This window comes from Salvelinus alpinus, chromosome 33 (genome assembly GCF_045679555.1).
Source record: "Salvelinus alpinus chromosome 33, SLU_Salpinus.1, whole genome shotgun sequence".
NCBI classification, from domain to species: domain Eukaryota; kingdom Metazoa; phylum Chordata; class Actinopteri; order Salmoniformes; family Salmonidae; genus Salvelinus; species Salvelinus alpinus.
In genome coordinates, this window is record NC_092118.1 from 10937350 (window position 1) to 10955485 (window position 18136).

Sequence of the window (18136 nt, forward strand, 5' to 3'; positions counted from 1 at the left end):
AACATAGCCTCACGCTTGGTTTAGAAACATATGCGTTATAAACAGGCATGTGTTGATATAGCATTAAAAATGCTTAGGCCTACCCTCCTACAGTACAGTACATAGCTGAGGTTCACTAGTCTGTAAAAGACGACGTCATCTATTTAGAAATGACATCTCCTCAATTTGTCAGTGATTAATGGTGTTTGGCCTGGAAGTGGTTTTCATCTCAACAATGTGCAAATTCTGGGAATGATTCCTATTCATTTGACCAAAGTGATTAAGCCATTGAAATTGACAGGAATTCTGACATGTTACCAGCTCGGCGTATCGAAGGAGCAGGATCTTTCCAGTTTATGTTGAGAGAGTGCCAAGCAGACAAAGGGCTTTACCGTAATAATTCAAATCTCAAATGTCAAGTATAAACAGCCTCGTATCTCGATGGAAACGTGTAAACACAAACAGAGCATACCCATCGCCTGTGGCACTTTATATGGTTTCACACATTGTCATGGAGCAAAGTAAATGCTTTGCTAGCGTAATGCTATTGTTTCGGTCGGCATTTTTCTGCTTTAAATGGACTCATCCTTCTTTGATGTAGCACTGTAAATTAAAGCCATCCCATTGCTACTAAGCACGGCTTTCGATAACAACAAAGCTTTGCATTTGTTACGACTAATGTCGCACGAATACACTGTTATATAGTAACAAGTTCATCACCTGTACTAGGTGTTCTCCCGTTGTCCTAAAATATATGGCGGTCTATTCTGCTCCATGTGAAGGTAAAGCTAATGGCTAGTGCTAATAGTGAAGGGCATTGATGGACTTACTTGTGGCCCGATTCATGAGCGATGGTGAAAGCTAAGCCCAGTCCTGTGTCTTCATTAATCGTACAGCTCCGGTATTTACTACACATTCCACTTATAGGAGCAAAACCTGCAGAGATAAGCAGAGGAAGAGGGAGAAGGAGAGGAGGACAGGTGTAAAGTTAAAGAGTCTTGTCAGGGAGATATCGGGCTCAAATATGTATTCATACAAAGCTACTATGTCTATCTACAAAAACCATCAGACAACATAACTGTTCTGGGAGAAGGAAGGCCGTAGGCAGTGTTACAAGACAAACGTATTTTTGATACAGGCATGTATCAGTGAGCCAAGACTGCTGTTACGTGGCAATAAATGCAGTCTTTACGGTTTAATTGGTCCACGGACAGCATGAACGCTATGTATTGTAGCATGACAGCGGTGGGTTGTGTTACAAAGAGAATATTTAAATCAAGGCCTTGCTTGCTCCTCATACTGTACGTCCCAAAGTGCATACTTGTGGTTTAGGGCCATTGAGAGTAATTAATTATACTGTAGTTGGCTGATGCTTCAGTTTTAACTGATCTGACAATGCTGCCAATTGTTCAAATCAAATCAAATCAAATCAAATTTTATTAGTCACATACACATGGTTAGCAGATGTTAATGCGAGTGTAGCGAAATGCTTGTGCTTCTAGTTCCGACAATGCAGTAATAACCAACAGTAATCTAACCTAACAATTCCACACTACTACCTTACACACACACACAAGTGTAAGGGATAAAGAATATGTACATAAAGATATATGGATGAGTGGTGGTACAGAACGGCATGGCAGATGCAGTAGATGGTATAGAGTACGGTATATACATATGAGATGAGTACTGTAGGGTATGTAAACATAAAGTGGCATAGTTTAAAGTGGCTAGTGGTACATGTATTGCATAAAGATGGCAAGATGCAGTAGATGATATAGAGTACAGTATATATACATATGAGATGGGTAATGTAGGGTATGTAAACATTGTATTAAGTGGCATTGCTTAAAGTGGCTAGTGGTACATTTTTACATAATTTCCATCAATTCCCATTTTTAAAGTGGCTGGAGTTGAGTCAGTATGTTGGCAGCGGCCGCTAAATGTTAGTGGTGGCTGTTTAACAGTCTGATGGCCTTGAGATAGAAGCTGTTTTTCAGTCTCTCGGTCCCTGCTTTGATGCACCTGTACTGACCTCGCCTTCTGGATGATAGCGGGGTGAACAGGCAGTGGCTTGGGTGGTTGTTGTCCTTGATGATCTTTATGGCCTTCCTGTGACATCGGGTGGTGTAGGTGTCCTGGAGGGCAGGTAGTTTGCCCCTGGTGATGCGTTCTGCAGACCTCACTACCCTCTGGAGAGCCTTACGGTTGTGGGCGGAGCAGTTGCCGTACCAGGCGGTGATACAGCCCGACAGGATGCTCTCGATTGTGCATCTGTAGAAGTTTGTGAGTGCTTTTGGTGACAAGCCGAATTTCTTCAGCCTCCTGAGGTTGAAGAGGCGCTGCTGCGCCTTCTTCACAACGCTGTCTGTGTGGGTGGACCAGTTCAGTTTGTCCGTGATGTGTACACCGAGGAACTTAAAACTTTCCACCTTCTCCACTACTGACCCGTCGATGTGGATAGGGGGGTGCTCCCTCTGCTGTTTCCTGAAGTCCACAATCATCTCCTTTGTTTTGTTGACGTTGAGTATGAGGTTATTTTCCTGACACCACACTCCGAGGGCCCTCACCTCCTCCCTGTAGGCCGTCTCGTCGTTGTTGGTGATCAAGCCTACCACTGTAGTGTCATCCGCAAACTTGATGATTGAGTTGGAGGCGTGCATGGCCACGCAGTCGTGGGTGAACAGGGAGTACAGGAGAGGGCTCAGAACGCACCCTTGTGGGGCCCCAGTGTTGAGGATCAGCGGGGTGGAGATGTTGTTACCTACCCTCACCACCTGGGTGCGGCCCGTCAGGAAGTCCAGGACCCAGTTGCACAGGGCGGGGTCGAGACCCAGGGTCTCGAGCTTGATGACGAGTTTGGAGGGTACTATGGTGTTAAATGCTGAGCTGTAATCGATGAACAGCATTCTCACATGGGTATTCCTCTTGTCCAGATGGGTTAGGGCAGTGTGCAGTGTGGTTGCGATTGCGTCGTCTGTGGACCTATTGGGTCGGTAAGCAAATTGGAGTGGGTCTAGGGTGTCCGGTAGGGTGGAGGTGATATGGTCCTTGACTAGTCTCTCAAAGCACTTCATGATGACGGAAGTGAGTGCTACGGGGCGGTAGTCGTTTAGCTCAGTTACCTTAGCTTTCTTGGGAACAGGAACAATGGTGGCCCTCTTGAAGCATGTGGGAACAGCAGACTGGGATAAGGATTGATTGAATATGTCCGTAAACACACCAGCCAGCTGGTCTGCGCATGCTCTGAGGACGCGGCTGGGAATGCCGTCTGGGCCTGCAGCCTTGCGAGGGTTAACACGTTTAAATGTTTTACTCACCTCGGCTGCAGTGAAGGAGAGCCCGCAGGTTTTGGTAGGGGGCCGTGTCAGTGGCCCTGTATTGTCCTCAAAGCGGGCAAAAAAGTTGTTTAGCCTGTCTGGGAGCAAGACATCCTGGTCCTCGACGGGGCTGGTTTTCTTTTTGTAATCCGTGATTGACTGTAGACCCTGCCACATACCTCTTGTGTCTGAGCTGTTGAATTTCGACTCGATTTTGTCTCTGTACTGAGACTTGGCCTGTTTGATTGCCTTGCGGAGAGAATAGCTACACTGTTTGTATTCGGTCATGCTTCCGGTCACCTTGCCCTGGTTAAAAGCAGTGGTTCGCGCTTTCAGTTTCACGCGAATGCTGCCGTCAATCCACGGTTTCTGGTTTGGGAATGTTTTTATCGTTGCTGTGGGTACGACATCGTCAATGCACTTCCTAATGAACTCGCTCACCGAATCAGCATATTCGTCAATATTGTTGTTGGACGCGATGCGGAACATATTCCAATCTGCGTGATCGAAGCAGTCTTGAAGCGTGGATTCAGATTGGTCGGACCAGCGTTGAACAGACCTGAGCGCGGGAGCTTGTTGTTTGAGTTTTTGTTTGTAGGCTGGAATCAACAAAATGGAGTCGTGGTCAGCTTTTCCGAAAGGGGGGCGGGGGAGGGCCTTATAAGCGTCGCGGAAATTAGTGTAACAATGGTCTAGTGTTTTTCCAGCCCTGGTAGCACAATCGATATGCTGATAGAATTTAGGGAGTTTTGTTTTTAGATTAGCCTTGTTAAAATCCCCAGCTACGATGAATGCAGCCTCAGGGTGTGTGGTTTCCAGTTTACAAAGAGTCAGATAAAGTTCGTTCAGGGCCATCGATGTGTCTGCTTGGGGGGGAATGTATACGGCTGTGATTATGATTGACGAGAATTCCCTTGGTAGATAATGCGGTCGACATTTGATTGTGAGGAGTTCTAGATCAGGTGAACAGAACGACTTGAGTTCTTGTGTGTTGTTATGATGATCACACCACTTCTCGTTAATCATAAGGCATACCCCCCCGCCCCTCTTCTTACCGGAAAGATGTTTGTTTCTGTCGGCGCGATGCATGGAGAAACCAGCTGGCTGCACCGACTCCGTTAGCGTCCCTTGAGTTAGCCATGTTTCCGTGAAGCAGAGCACGTTGCAATCCCTGATGTCTCTCTGGAATGCTACCCGTGCTCGGATTTCATCAACCTTATTGTCAAGAGACTGGACATTGGCGAGTAGTATGCTAGGGAGTGGAGCGCGATGTGCCCGTCTCCGAAGCCTGACCACGAGACCGCCACGTTTTCCCCTTTTTCGGCGTCGCACAGGGTCGCCGGCTGGGATCAGATCCATTGTATTGTGTGGAAGGCAAGACACTGGATCCGTTTCGGGAAAGTCATATTCCTGGTAGGAACGATGATGAGTTGACGTTAATCGTATATTCAGTAGTTCCTCCCGACTGTATGTAATGAAACCTAAGATTACCCGGGGTACCGATGTAAGAAATAACACGTAAAAAAACAAAATACTGCATATTTTCCAAGGAACGCGAAGCGAGGCAGCCATCTCTTTCCGGCGCCGGAAGTTATTTTGTTCACACTATTGAAGAGAAGGAGAGAACGGGATGGGTGTAAGATGTGTGTAGGGTGTGTGCATGTACAGTGGGGAGAACAAGTATTTGATACACTGCCGATTTTGCAGGTTTTCCTACTTACAAAGCATGTAGAGGTCTGTAATTTTTATCATAGGTACACTTCAACTGTGAGAGGCGGAATTTAAAACAAAAATCCAGAAAATCACATTGTATGATTTTTAAGTAATTAATTTGCATTTTATTGCATGACATAAGTATTTGATCACCTACCAACCAGTAAGAATTCCGGCTCTCACAGACCTGTTAGTTTTACTTTAAGAAGCCCTCCTGTTCTCCACTCATTACCTGTATTAACTGCACCTGTTTGAACTCATTACCTGTATAAAAGACACCTGTCCACACACTCAATCAAACAGACTCCAACCTCTCCACAATGGCCAAGACCAGAAAGCTGTGTAAGGACATCAGGGATAAAATTGTAGACCTGGACAAGGCTGGGATGGGCTACAGGACAATAGGCAAGCAGCTTGGTGAGAAGGCAACAACTGTTGGCGCAATTATTAGAAAATGGAAGAAGTTCAAGATGACGGTCAATCACCCTCGGTCTGGGGCTCCATGCAAGATCTCACCTCGTGGGGCATCAATGATCATGAGGAAGGTGAGGGATCAGCCCAGAACTACACGGCAGGACCTGGTCAATGACCTGAAGAGAGCTGGGACCACAGTCTCAAAGAAAACCATTAGTAACACATTACGCCGTCATGGATTAAAATACTGCAGCGCACGCAAGGTCCCCCTGCTCAAGCCAGCGCATGTCCAGGCCCGTCTGAAGTTTGCCAATGACCATCTGGATGATCCAGAGGAGGAATGGGTGAAGGTCATGTGGTCTGATGAGACAAAAATAGAGCTTTTTGGTCTAAACTCCACTCGCCGTGTTTGGAGGAAGAAGAAGGATGAGTACAGCCCCAAGAACACCATCCCAATCGTGAAGCATGGAGGTGGAAACATCATTCTTTGGGGATGCTTTTCTGCAAAGGGGACAGGACGACTGCACCGTATTGAGGGGAGGATGGATGGGGCCATGTATCGCGAGATCTTGGCCAACAACCTCCTTCCCTCAGTAAGAGCATTGAAGATGGGTCGTGGCTGGGTCTTCCAGCATGACAACGACCCGCAACACACAGCCAGGGCAACTAAGGAGTGGCTCCGTAAGAAGCATCTCAAGGTCCCGGAGTGGCCTAGCCAGTCTCCAGACCTGAACCCAATAGAAAATCTTTGGAGGGAGCTGAAAGTCCGTATTGCCCAGCGACAGCCCCGAAACCTGAAGGATCTGGAGAAGGTCTGTATGGAGGAGTGGGCCAAAATCCCTGCTGCAGTGTGTGCAAACCTGGTCAAGAACTACAGGAAACGTATGATCTCTGTAATTGCAAACAAAGGTTTCTGTACTAAATATTAAGTTCTGCTTTTCTGATGTATCAAATACTTATGTCATGCAATAAAATGCTAATTAATTACTTAAAAATCATACAATGTGATTTTCTGGATTTTTGTTCTCACACTTCTCACAGTTGAAGTGTACCTATGATAAAAATGACAGACCTCTACATGCTTTGTAAGTAGGAAAACCTGCAAAATCGGCAGTGTATCAAATACTTGTTCTCCCCACTGTATGTGCGTGTTAGTGCGTACGCGCATGTATGCATGGCTATACTTGTGTAAGTGTATGTTTGTGAGTTTTGACAAGGGTGTATTTAGTGTAGGTGAAATCCCTTGCCGGAGGGAGTCCAGGCAGAGCATGTAGGATCCTGCCCACCCTGGAAGTGACCCCATGACCTCTGGTGCTGTCTAATCCCCCAGCAGCACCATGACTAAGGGCTCTAATCTCCAACAGTCACCTTAGGGGCCCTGGCTGACCTGCTTCAGCCCCCCCCCCCCCCACCATCCCCTCCCTCCTGGGGTGAGACCTTACCCAGGGTGTCACATGGCTCGTTCTTCCAAGAGCAGATGTCCAGGCCGGTGAGGAGCACGGCATGGTCGTGGCGCTTCCCGATCAGGCCCGACTGCCACTGGCAGAAACTGTTGAGAGACTGGTCGGCGTGGTGGTTGATGGACAGGCCGAGCTGGGGAGGAGACAGAGAGGAAGAGATCAGAAGGGGAGACTGGAGAATTCATGACGTTGGGGAGGCTGGTGATTTTATTGTCAGGCACTCAGATGGATGTGACTCACTGGATCTTGCTCTAGAAGAAGCAGGCTGACCACCACAATGTTGATATCAGTTCCGATGGTGCCGTCTTTGAAAAGGCTGGAAACCTGAAACAAAACAAACCCAGGTTGGCAGTTTGAGATTAACATTTCGGTTCAAATGAATCGTTGCTAAACATTTTGCGTGAAATAAATACATAAATCATGACATTCATTGTTCGTCAAGGATTAGGCCAGGGTTTTTCTTTAGGATAAAACCTACTTCGGGATATGTTACATGACTGATGACTGACTGACTGACTGGTGTCCCTCCCCTGCTCACCATGTTCATAACAGTGAGGACGTAGGTGGTGACGTTCTCTCTGCCGTGTTTCTCCAGCATCTTCCTGTCTGCCACCACCAGCGTTTCCACATTCAGGCCCCCCACCTTGTTCGATGTGATGGGTGATCGCTTCGCCCTGCCTGGGAGCTCAAACTCATCAGGCATGACGAGACGATCCTCAGCAGGGGGCTTGGGAGTGTCTGCAGAGATATGGTAGAGGGATAGAGGGCAGGTAGAGAGGGATAGAGATATGAAGAGAGGAGAAAGAGGAGACAGGGGGGAAAATGCTTTGAAAAGGATCTCAAATGACAGCTCCTCCTTTTTCCTGGACCTTTCCCTGATAAGAGCACGGGGCCGGCAGAGCGTTGAAAGAGCAGGAAATATTCAAAGTCATTCTCCTCAAGCTGCTTGCGTGTATTCATTTCAATAAAGGCCAGCTACTTTATACCCTACACTATCTGAGCGCTTTTTCTTTCAAAGTACATTATACACATTACATCATAAACAATCAGTAGTGGAACATTTTGACCTTTATTTTATATTTGTTATTGCACTGTTATCGTTCTGTTTCTGCGATAAAACTACAATGCATGTCGCTCTACCATCTCTACTATCACTGTCCTGTACAAACAGTCCCACGTGACTGTAATGTGTTTTTCTCACGTGAGCCAATCAAAGGCAGTCATAATAATAAGGAAGTTCCCTTACATACATTGCTTGCGGCGTCCACAGAAGTGTTGTCTCTGCAGCTTCCCGTGCTGGTAGTCGTGGTGATGCTGGTGATGGTGCTGTAGATATGGGTTGTCAGGTTGCGAGTAGTGGATAGATCCCTGGCCACCATGGACTTTGTGTTCAGCCGAGCGTTTGTAGACCACGTGTGGGTGGTGTCCACTCGGGGAGCTGTAGTTGTGTTCTGCAGCTAGGTGCTGGGGCAAGGGGGCGATGAAGTACTCATCATCAGACATCCGGATCAGACCTGACTGGAGAGCACAGATACCCCTGGGCATTAGATGTATTCATCAACATTAAACATCCATTATGGGGGATGAAGATGAGAGTCGGATCAGTAATAGGTTATGTAGATTGGCATGTGTTAAGGAATGGTGTAAGTAAGAGGTCTGTCAGCAGTTCCTAGATAAGGCCTGAAAGGACATAAAAATAGAGAGGAGTCATCTCAAACCAGACACAGACACAAGAAACCCTGGGACAAGGTGCTGTCTCCATAGGTGTTTCCATAGGTCAGGCTCCCACAGGGATGTGACTTACTGTCTGTCAAGATGATAGAACCGGGTATCAGAGGTATTCTGGGGCAGCTGCTCCTCAACATAGGATTCCTAACCCAGAAGGGTAGTGGGTTCAGAGACCATCTAGCACCAACTTTTACACTGTAAAGGGGTTGCTGTGAATTTGACAGTAACTAACAGGCAGTTCAGTGGCAAGTAAAACGATGTATTTCATATTACAGTACACCTACTGTAATATAAATATGGTATCAAAGCAAGTACTGTGTAATGACACACAGTACAATACTGCAGAATTGACTGTATTATACTGTACAAAAGTCAATTCTACCGTAATCAGAATGAATGAATGGATAAATGAAATTCATTGAGGGGAGGGGTTTGTATTTTACAGTATTTTACTGTAAAAAATATGTATTTATGCATATTTGGTGTTTTATATCACTTGCCCTTCTAGAGGCCTCAATAACGGCTTTCAAACTGGCAACTACAGGGCAAAACAGACCAAACGGACATGGCAAAACACTTGCTGCCACTGCAATCTGTCCCCTATACATTTTAAATTGATGGGGTACTATAACTACTGTCACGATCGTCTTGCGGTGAGAGAGAGGACCAAGGCGCAGCGTGTGAAAAATACATCTTCTCTTTATTTTAGAAGATGAACAAACGAAACAAAACAACAAACGTGAAGCTAAGAAAGAAGTGCACACATGCAACATAGAACATAGACAATTACCCACAAAACCCAAATGCCTATGGCTGCCTTAAATATGGCTCTCAATCAGAGACAATGAACCACAGCTGTCTCTAATTGAGAACCAATCTAGGCAGCCATAGACATACAAACACCTAGACAAGACCCTGACCCATTAAACTTACAAAACCCCTAGACAATACAAAAACACATACATTCCCCATGTCACACCCTGACCTAACTAAAATAATAAAGAAAACAAAGAATACTAAGGCCAGGGCGTGACAACCACATAGGAGTTAAATTTGTACAGCATTCTCACTCATTGGTGCAACAAATATAGCCTCCTACAAGGCACGCCTCAAAATATGTTAATGCACCATTAACAAAAATTCTATGCACCCCAAAAGGTTTTTGGCATTCCAAAGATACGGTAACCAAAAGTGAAAACATGAAGCAGACCAAACTTTTTGGTCCTTTAAAAAGTAAGTAAAATATTGTGTGCTATAGCTTGGAAAATAAATACAAGTGACTCTGAATGACAGCATAATGTTCGTTTCCAACATTTGGGCTGTTTTCCTAAAGAAGTTAAATCCGCATCGTGTTTTGTTTCCTTGCCACGATATTAACTAGTATTGTGATACTTGTATCGTCCCGGCTCTAGTATTCTAGGAACAGTACCATTCTAAATACAGCAATTCTTTCCTCGTCCACAACATTTTCCCACAATGCACCATCATTTGAAGTAAGTAAAATGTTTGAGTATTTTACAGTTGATAATAACCCACAATACTGTATAAATTACAGTTTTCAGTTACAGTGTAGTTTACCTCTCAAACACGGCCATAAAAAAACTCCTGTGCACAACCTAAGTACTGCTAGTTGCCATGGATACAGCTGTCAGATAAAGTGAAAAAAATAAAAAGTAGCATGATGCAAGACAGCTTTATAGATGATAGTGCAGTCAGAGTGTAACTGGTAAAAGGTTGTCAGAGAAGTTCCTAACTAGTAGTGTCTAAAATGTTTGCAGGTCAACAGAAACAACAACCCAAAGTGAAAAAGTCCCTTTTGAACAGACCTCTGCCAGAAACTGTTCTTTAATAAACCAGCTCTTCATGTAAAGGATTCCAACACACTCCAAAGAAAGGAATAAAGTGTTGAGACAACCTCTCGGAGACTGCCTGTAAAAACACATTAAGGCGGGAGGCCATTACTCTTCAAGCATCAGCATGGTCCTGTTGACGGAGCTAGCACTGGAGGGGACTGAATCAATTTGATTAGCGAAAAGAGCCGAACACAGCGGCATTCACTTTCCCTTTACATGTTAGAGGAGGGCTACGATGTATGAGATAGCCTCTCTATGGAACCCTGTCAGCAAGCCAACAACTGATTGAAAAGATCCAATATTGTCTCTTTGTCATCCTTCGAGGCAGATCGTTCCCTGTGGTGTGTGTGTGTGTGTGTGTGTGTGTGTGTGTGTGTGTGTGTGTGTGTGTGTGTGTGTGTGTGTGTGTGTGTGTGTGTGTGTGTGTGTGTGTGTGTGTGTGTGTGTGTGTGTGTGTGTGTGTGTGTGTGTGTGTGTGTGTGCAGTTTGATGATTGCATGGAGCAATAGGTAGGGGAGAAAGGGGTTTAGGTTCAACTCAAAAGTAATAATATCCTTTCATAAATTAGGCAAAGGTCAATCAAGAACAGAACATAAGGCACCAAGCTACTGTAACACCTCTGAAAATGCATTTGACTTACTCACTAGTCAGCTTTCTGTCTATGGGCCATGTGCAACTGCTTCAGCACCAAGTCCTACATTTGGAAATCCATAGCAATATGATAAATCTTTGAAAGTTTGACATATAGATACAGAACACCTTTCCAATTAATAAAACATTTATAATACATCAATTGTAGATTCCTTATTTATACATTACACTATATGGAGGTGTAAAAGATTATTTCAAACATCACCACAGGCTGACAGTTTTATTTATACTGAAAATAAATATAAATGCAACATACAACAATTTCAAAGATTTTACTGTTCCAGTTCGTATTGTCACACCGTGATTTGTTTCACCTGTCTTTGTGCTTGTCTTCACCGCCCTCCAGGTGTCGCCGATCTTCCAAATTCTCCCCAGTGTATTTATACCTAAATCGATGGGCGGCTTCGAGAAAGTAGGAGGGAGAGGGAATCTGTGCCCTGTCGCCCTCGTTCGCCTTTGATTCCCACCTCGCCTCCAAAGAATCCCGGAGACCCCCGAAGTCTACATGTCCGAGTGAACCCGACGTCACCCGAGTTCTCTCTGGAATCACCGAGGGCTGCCGAGGGCTCCTTCGGAGTCCAGGAACCTGGGCAGGGCTAGATTGACTGCGGCTGAGCGCATATGCCGACTCCACATCCAAAGCTGTCTATATTGTGGAGCTACGTGACATTTCGCAGCTACCCATTAAAAACCCAGGCTCATCAAGAAGGGGCGAGTACTGTGGGCCCCACGGGTAACTTTTCCTCTCCCCTTACTCACACCACTTTCCATGCCATCCTGCTGTGGGGGAACCAGTCGAAATCTCTTCGGATACTCATCAACTCTGGGGCCGATGAGAGTTTTATGGACGCTAACCTGGCGGCCGAGCTGGGTATACCCACTCAGCCCCTCTCCATTCCCATGGACGTTAGAATGCTGGACGTGCGCTCTGTTGGCCGGGTCACTCACAATACCACTCCCATCAACCTACGAGTGTCAGGGAACCACAGCGAGGCAATCCAATTTATGCTGATTAAGTCTACTCAGGTTCCTGTGGTATTGGGATTCTCTTGGTTCAAAAGACACAATCCCATCATAGACTGGACTGCTGGTGCCATTATGGGCTGGAGCCCGTTCTGCCACGTCCATTGTCTGAAGTCAGCACAGCCTGCCCCAGGACGTCTTCCTGTGGGCTCGGAAGTTGCCCCGGACTTCTCCACCATTCCTGCATATCCCGAGCACCAGGACCTCCGGGAGGTTTTCAGTAAGGCCTGGGCCACTTCACTTCCTCCGCACCGACCCTATGACTGCGGGATCGACCCTATGACTGGCTTCCCCCCTGTCTGCACTCACCTCTCCCAAGGTTCCATTCACATGGTCCCCAGCTGGGAACTCAAGCATCGCTTCACCACTGCTTCCATATTGGTTCATCCTGACCCATCCCGTCAGTTCGCAGTGGAGGCCGATGCTTCGGATGTCGGAGTGGGGCTGTCCTGTCCCAGCATTCTGTCCTGGACCTGAAGTTACATCCCTGGCGTTGGAGGGGTAGAAACACTGGTTGGAGGGTGCGGAACATCTGTTCATTGTGTGGACGGACAACAACAACCTGGAATGTCTCCGCAACGCCATGCGTCTCAATTCCAGGCAAGCTGGGTGGTCCCTGCTTTTCACCCAGTTAAACATCTCCCTCTCCTACTGACCAGGATCCAAGAACATCAAGCTGGATACGCTGTCAGGCCTATATAGCCCTGCGGCTACACCCTCGGACCCTGAGACCATCCTTCCACCTCGTGTCTGGCGACGGTACTCGGCTGGAAAATAGCGAAGCAGGTCCGTGAGGCACAGCGTTCCCAGCCGAACCCCGGGGGGGGGCAGATAACCGGATGTTTGTGCCTGACGCTGTCCACTCCTCGGTCCTGGAGTGGGCCCACTCCTCCAGGCTTGCCTGCCACCCGGGTTCCCGTCGGACCCTGGCCTTTGTGTGGCAACACTTTTGGTGGCCTTCCATGATCCCGGACGTCTCTGCGTTCGTTGCCGCCTGCACGGTCTGTGCGCAGAACAAGACTCCTCGGCAAGCTCCGGGTGGTTTTCTTCAACCACTTTCTGTCCCTTCACTGTCCCTGGTCTCAAATATCCCTGGACCTCATCACAGGTCTTCCCCCATCTGATGGCAACACCACCATCATGACAGTAGTGGACCGGTTTTCCAAAGCCACCAACTTCCTTCCTCTCCTCAAGCTACCCTATGCCAAAGAGATTGCCCCAGCTCATGGTTCAGCACGTCTTCTGTATCCATGGACTCCCGGTGGACATGGTCTCCGGTGGGGGCCCTCAGTTCTCGTCCTGGTTCTGGAAAGCGTTCTGCACGCTCATTGGGTCGTCGGCCAGCCTGTCCTCCGGTATCCACCCGCAGTCCAACGGCCAGTCAGAGCGAGCCAATCAAGAACTGGAGACGACTCTTCACTGCCTTGTCTCCGCCAAACCCCATCACCTGTAGCCAGCAACTCGTGTGGGTTGAATACACCCGCAACACCCTCCACTGCTCTGCCACTGGGCTCTCGCCTTTCAAGTGTTCCCTGGGTTATCAGCCCCCACTCTTCCTGGAACAAGAGGAAGAGGTCGGCAAACCCTCGGCCCAGATGTTTGTCCGCCGCTGTTGCCGTACCTGGAAGAGAGCCCGGTAGACTCTTCTCAAGACCACCTCCAGGTATCGACGACAAGCAGACCGCCACCGGACCATGGCTCCCTGGTATTGTCCCGGGCAGAGGGTATGGCTGTCAACTCGTGAGTCCCGCAAACTTTCCCCCCCGCTTGAAGTTGTCCTTGATGTCCTTTGTTTTTTTTACATTGTTGTTTTCTGTTTTCCTTTGTCTTATCCTGAGATCTGATACATATAAGGAAATCAGTGAATTGAAATAAAATCATTAGGCTCTAATCTATGGATTTCACATGACTGGGAATACAGATATACAGTACATCTGTTGGTCACAGATACCATAAAAAATCTAGAGGGATGGATAAGAAAACCAGTCAGTATCTGGTGTGACCACCGTTTGCCTCCTGCAGTGCGACACATCTCTTTTGCATATTGATCAGCCTGTTGATTGTGGCCTGTGGAATGTTGTCCCACTCCTCTTCAATGGCTGTGCAAAGTTGCTGGATATTGGCGGGAACTGGAACACGCTGTCATACATGTCGATCCAGAGCATCCCAAACATGCTCAATTGTTGATTATTTCTGGTGAGTATGCAGGCCAAGGAAGAACAGGGACATTTTCAGCTTCCAGGAATTGTGTACAGATCCAACATGGGGCCGTGCATTACCATGCTGAAATACGAGGTGATGGTGGCGGACGAATGGGACGACAATGGGCCTCAAGATCCCGTCACGGTATCTCTGTGTATTCAATATGACATCAATAAAATACAATTGTGTTTGAGGTCCGTAGCTATTGCCTGCCCATATCATAACCCCATGTTGACATCACCAAACCGCTAGTCCACACGACAACATACATGTGGTCTGCGGTTGTGAGGCCAATTGGACGTACTGACAAATTCTCTAAGATGCCGTTGGAGGCGGCTTAAGGAAGAGAAATTAACATTAAATTACCTGGCAACAGCTCTGGAAGACATTCCTGCAGTCAGCATGTCAAATGCACGCTCCCTCAAAACTTGCGACAACTGTGGCATTGTGTTGTGTGACAAAACTGCACATTTTAGAGTGTTCTTTTATTGTCCCCAGCACAAGGTGCACCTGTGTAATGATCATGCTGTTCAATAATCAGCGTCTTTATATTCCATACCTGTCAGGTGGATGGATTATCTTGGCAAAGGAGAAATGCTCACTGACAAGGATGTTAACACATTTGCGCACAACATTTGAGAGAAATAAGGTTTTTGTGCATATATGAACATTTCTGGGAACTTTAATTTCAGCTCATGAAACATGGGACCAACACTTTACATGTTGCGTTTATATTTTTGTTCAGTGTAGTTTTGAATGAGTTAAAGTTGAGCAATTTGCAACAGCACTCCAGTTTAAGGTTTGCAATATAAGACAAGAACACAGTTAACATTAATCTGCCAGCAACGACCGCATCCAAGACGTTCTGGAAGAGTTTGCTGTGCTGTGCTAGCTGAGCGTGCATTTATCGCAGTCCGTGAAATGTGTCATGTTGCTGTAGAATGAAGAGGCAGGGGTTTGGTTTATTTCCGCCTGGCAGAGCTACCAGACAGACAGGCTGATAAACACCCTGGCCTCTGACAGACCATCCGTTCACTACTGTGGATGTTCATGTCAGCAGGGTAAGAGAGCGTTAGACAGCGCTGGGGAGCAGGATGTATCCACCTGGCCTCGTCCACAGTGAGTTACAGAGGAATAATGGTGAAATGGACTCTGTAAGCATTGGCAGACTAGGGAAAAAAGATGTATTTTCTTTTGGTCAGCACTACTATATTATTATGTATTACCTAGTCACTCGTTTATGTGATGATGTGATTTCATGAGACAGAGAAAGAACTGAGTGAAGAAAGGTGAATCCAGCCATTTCATTTTTGTTTGGTTTCGCCAAACCTCTGTCCTTTCTCCCATTTGATGACCAAGTTAAGCAGTTCATTCCACTCTCTGACCATGTCTGAGATCGTTGACTAGAGTGCTGAACCTCACACATTCTGTCTGGCCATGGAATGCCATCTAATCTCACCTCCTACTCTCCAAATCCAGCCCAAATAGCTGTGCATTGTCATCCACACCCCCCAAACCACTCACACCCCATGACCCCTGTCCATTCTTTATGTGTGACATCCACCTCCCCCTTCACCCTCCTGATCCACATTTCCCCAGACTAGCAGGTGGCAAAGTAAACATAGGCGCACAAAGGGGAAGCCATGCAGAAGCTCTTGTTGTGAAAACAGTGGCGGGCCATGGCAGACTGCCACCATGCACAGGCATCCGCTCCCAGACTCCCACCTCCTGGGACAGGACAGGGGGACAACGGGGGCACTCTGGGGAGGCCAAGTCCACCATAATCCCATCCATCTCTCTTCCCCCAGGACCTGACAGAACCACCAAACCACCTCGTATTGCTCGTTCCTCCCCCGATGAGGATCAAAAGGCCCTGTGTGTGACCCAGGGGCTCTTGTCAAACTTGGTTCTGTTTCTCCCATTATAGTAATGGGCAGTAATGGCTTCGGGCGTCCGTCGATGTCTGTCAGCCTCGTTCTCTGTGTTGCTCCAGTGCTTTGTTGAGGCAGAGTGATTTCTCTTTCCGACTGATGGGTTTCAATCAAAAGGGGGTTTACACTAAATGCAGTGACGTCTATTTTGGCCTAGCCTCAGGGTACCTTGTGTGCCTTGCCTTCCTGTGTCACATTTTCCTCCTCGTTCTCTAACGTGACTTCGGCAGAGCCCCACAGGCCTTAAAACACTGTGTTCAGACAGAGAGAGAATAACCGTACGGGATGTCTTCAGCACAGCTGGGCAGCCAGACCAGCCAGGACCCCTCCCTATGAACCAGCCTTAGCTAGCCCCCGACACAGGCCATAATCTAGGAGTAGACCGTGTGAGGACAGAGAGCAGGGAGACACTGACAAACATGGTGAGGATACACAATGCTATACTGGATTTAGAAACCATTCCATTGGCTTAATAGCCACAAGACTTGAGTGCAACCCTCACTGTCATTTCATTACACTTTTCCACTGCACTGTAAAGATCTGGCAGCCTGGTCAGTCTAGTGCCTGCTCCAGCCCTTTGAACTGACGAGTTTAGGGATCTCACCAACTAACTCACAGCACACTGTCAAGCAATATAGGCCTATGCATGGATATATGGATGCTATTTGTAAAAATCTCTGCTATGCATTACATCAATAAAGATATTGTATTTTCTGCTCATTTTTGCAGTGGTGATAGTAGTAGTAGTTCATCCCAGATGAGCCCATTTTTAACATTTGCATATGTTTTGTAAAGCTACCCTGAACTAAGCTTGTGGCATTAACAAATCTGTCAGCGACAGAATTACTCACACAGACTGAAACTGTAAAAGAGACAAAGATGGAGGCGACAAAGAACCTCTTCCAGGTTCTAACCTCTATCTGTGTACAGTCTGTTAGCAGATTAGCCTGGAATCTCGCTAGCCACTTCCTGTTGTAATGTGCCTCCCCCCTTTAACCCACAACAAACGTTAACAAACACCCTGGAGCAAATCCACTGTTAGCTAGCTAGCGCTTCCCATTGTCTGCCAACCACCTCACACTCAATTATCACACATGTATTCCATTTGTCTCAGAAACATACCACACTTTACTATAAAATATCTAATAACATCTTCCAGCAGTTAGCAGTATGCTTGATAATGGGAGGAAATTGATTCCATCTGTCGAGATGTGGTGCATCTCCTTTCTTGTTCTGCCTGAAATGTATGTGAGAGTCCTGCGAAGACTAGTAGAACTGTAAGATGAAATGTAAAAGTACAACACTGAAGGGACAACATGCAAAGAAAACATAAACATACTCGTAGCCATAAAATATCAGTCATATCAGATACTAATACCTCAATGTACTGTATTTTTTCTGGCAATACATGTAATACATGTTTTGCTATGTATAGTAACATGCTGTTAAATGGATGTTATTCATGACAACATATATCATCTGAAAAGTACTTGAGATGTATTGAATTTCACAGGGAGTAGAGAGACACCAGGTCCTCAGACTTCAGGGAAAGCTGGCATATTGATGTGGCAGACCTCTAGTGATCTCCTTAAATGTACACTTGTAAGAGTTACACAGATTAGAGGGAGATGTCCTCTGTTAAACGCCAGTCTATTTCTCCTCAGACCTGCAGACATCAGACGACTCTCCCCACCACCACCATTCTCAGATCACAGGATAACATGCACATGGTTACTCTGAGTTGACAGTTTTCCGAACCCAACAGTCTACATGTTGGGAGTTAGCTAATACACCGATGGTCTGAGGACTTCCCTATGGAAGCTATTACGACATGACTTTGCGTTTGCTTTCATGTGGTTTTC

At 46.6% G+C, this 18136-nt stretch overlaps 1 protein-coding gene across 1 annotated transcript in view; it reads right to left on the reverse strand.

Annotated features, from left to right (window-relative positions):
• Window positions 1-18136, reverse strand: part of adamts18 (ADAM metallopeptidase with thrombospondin type 1 motif, 18) — a 57793-nt gene that overhangs the window by 32885 nt on the left and 6772 nt on the right. Inside the window, exons 4-8 of the mRNA XM_071381307.1 lie at window positions 8137-8404; window positions 7425-7624; window positions 7127-7210; window positions 6869-7019; window positions 810-915 (exon numbers count right to left, since the gene is read on the reverse strand). Coding sequence (XP_071237408.1) covers window positions 810-915; window positions 6869-7019; window positions 7127-7210; window positions 7425-7624; window positions 8137-8404 — 809 coding nt within the window. The remainder of the gene's footprint in view (window positions 1-809; window positions 916-6868; window positions 7020-7126; window positions 7211-7424; window positions 7625-8136; window positions 8405-18136) is intronic.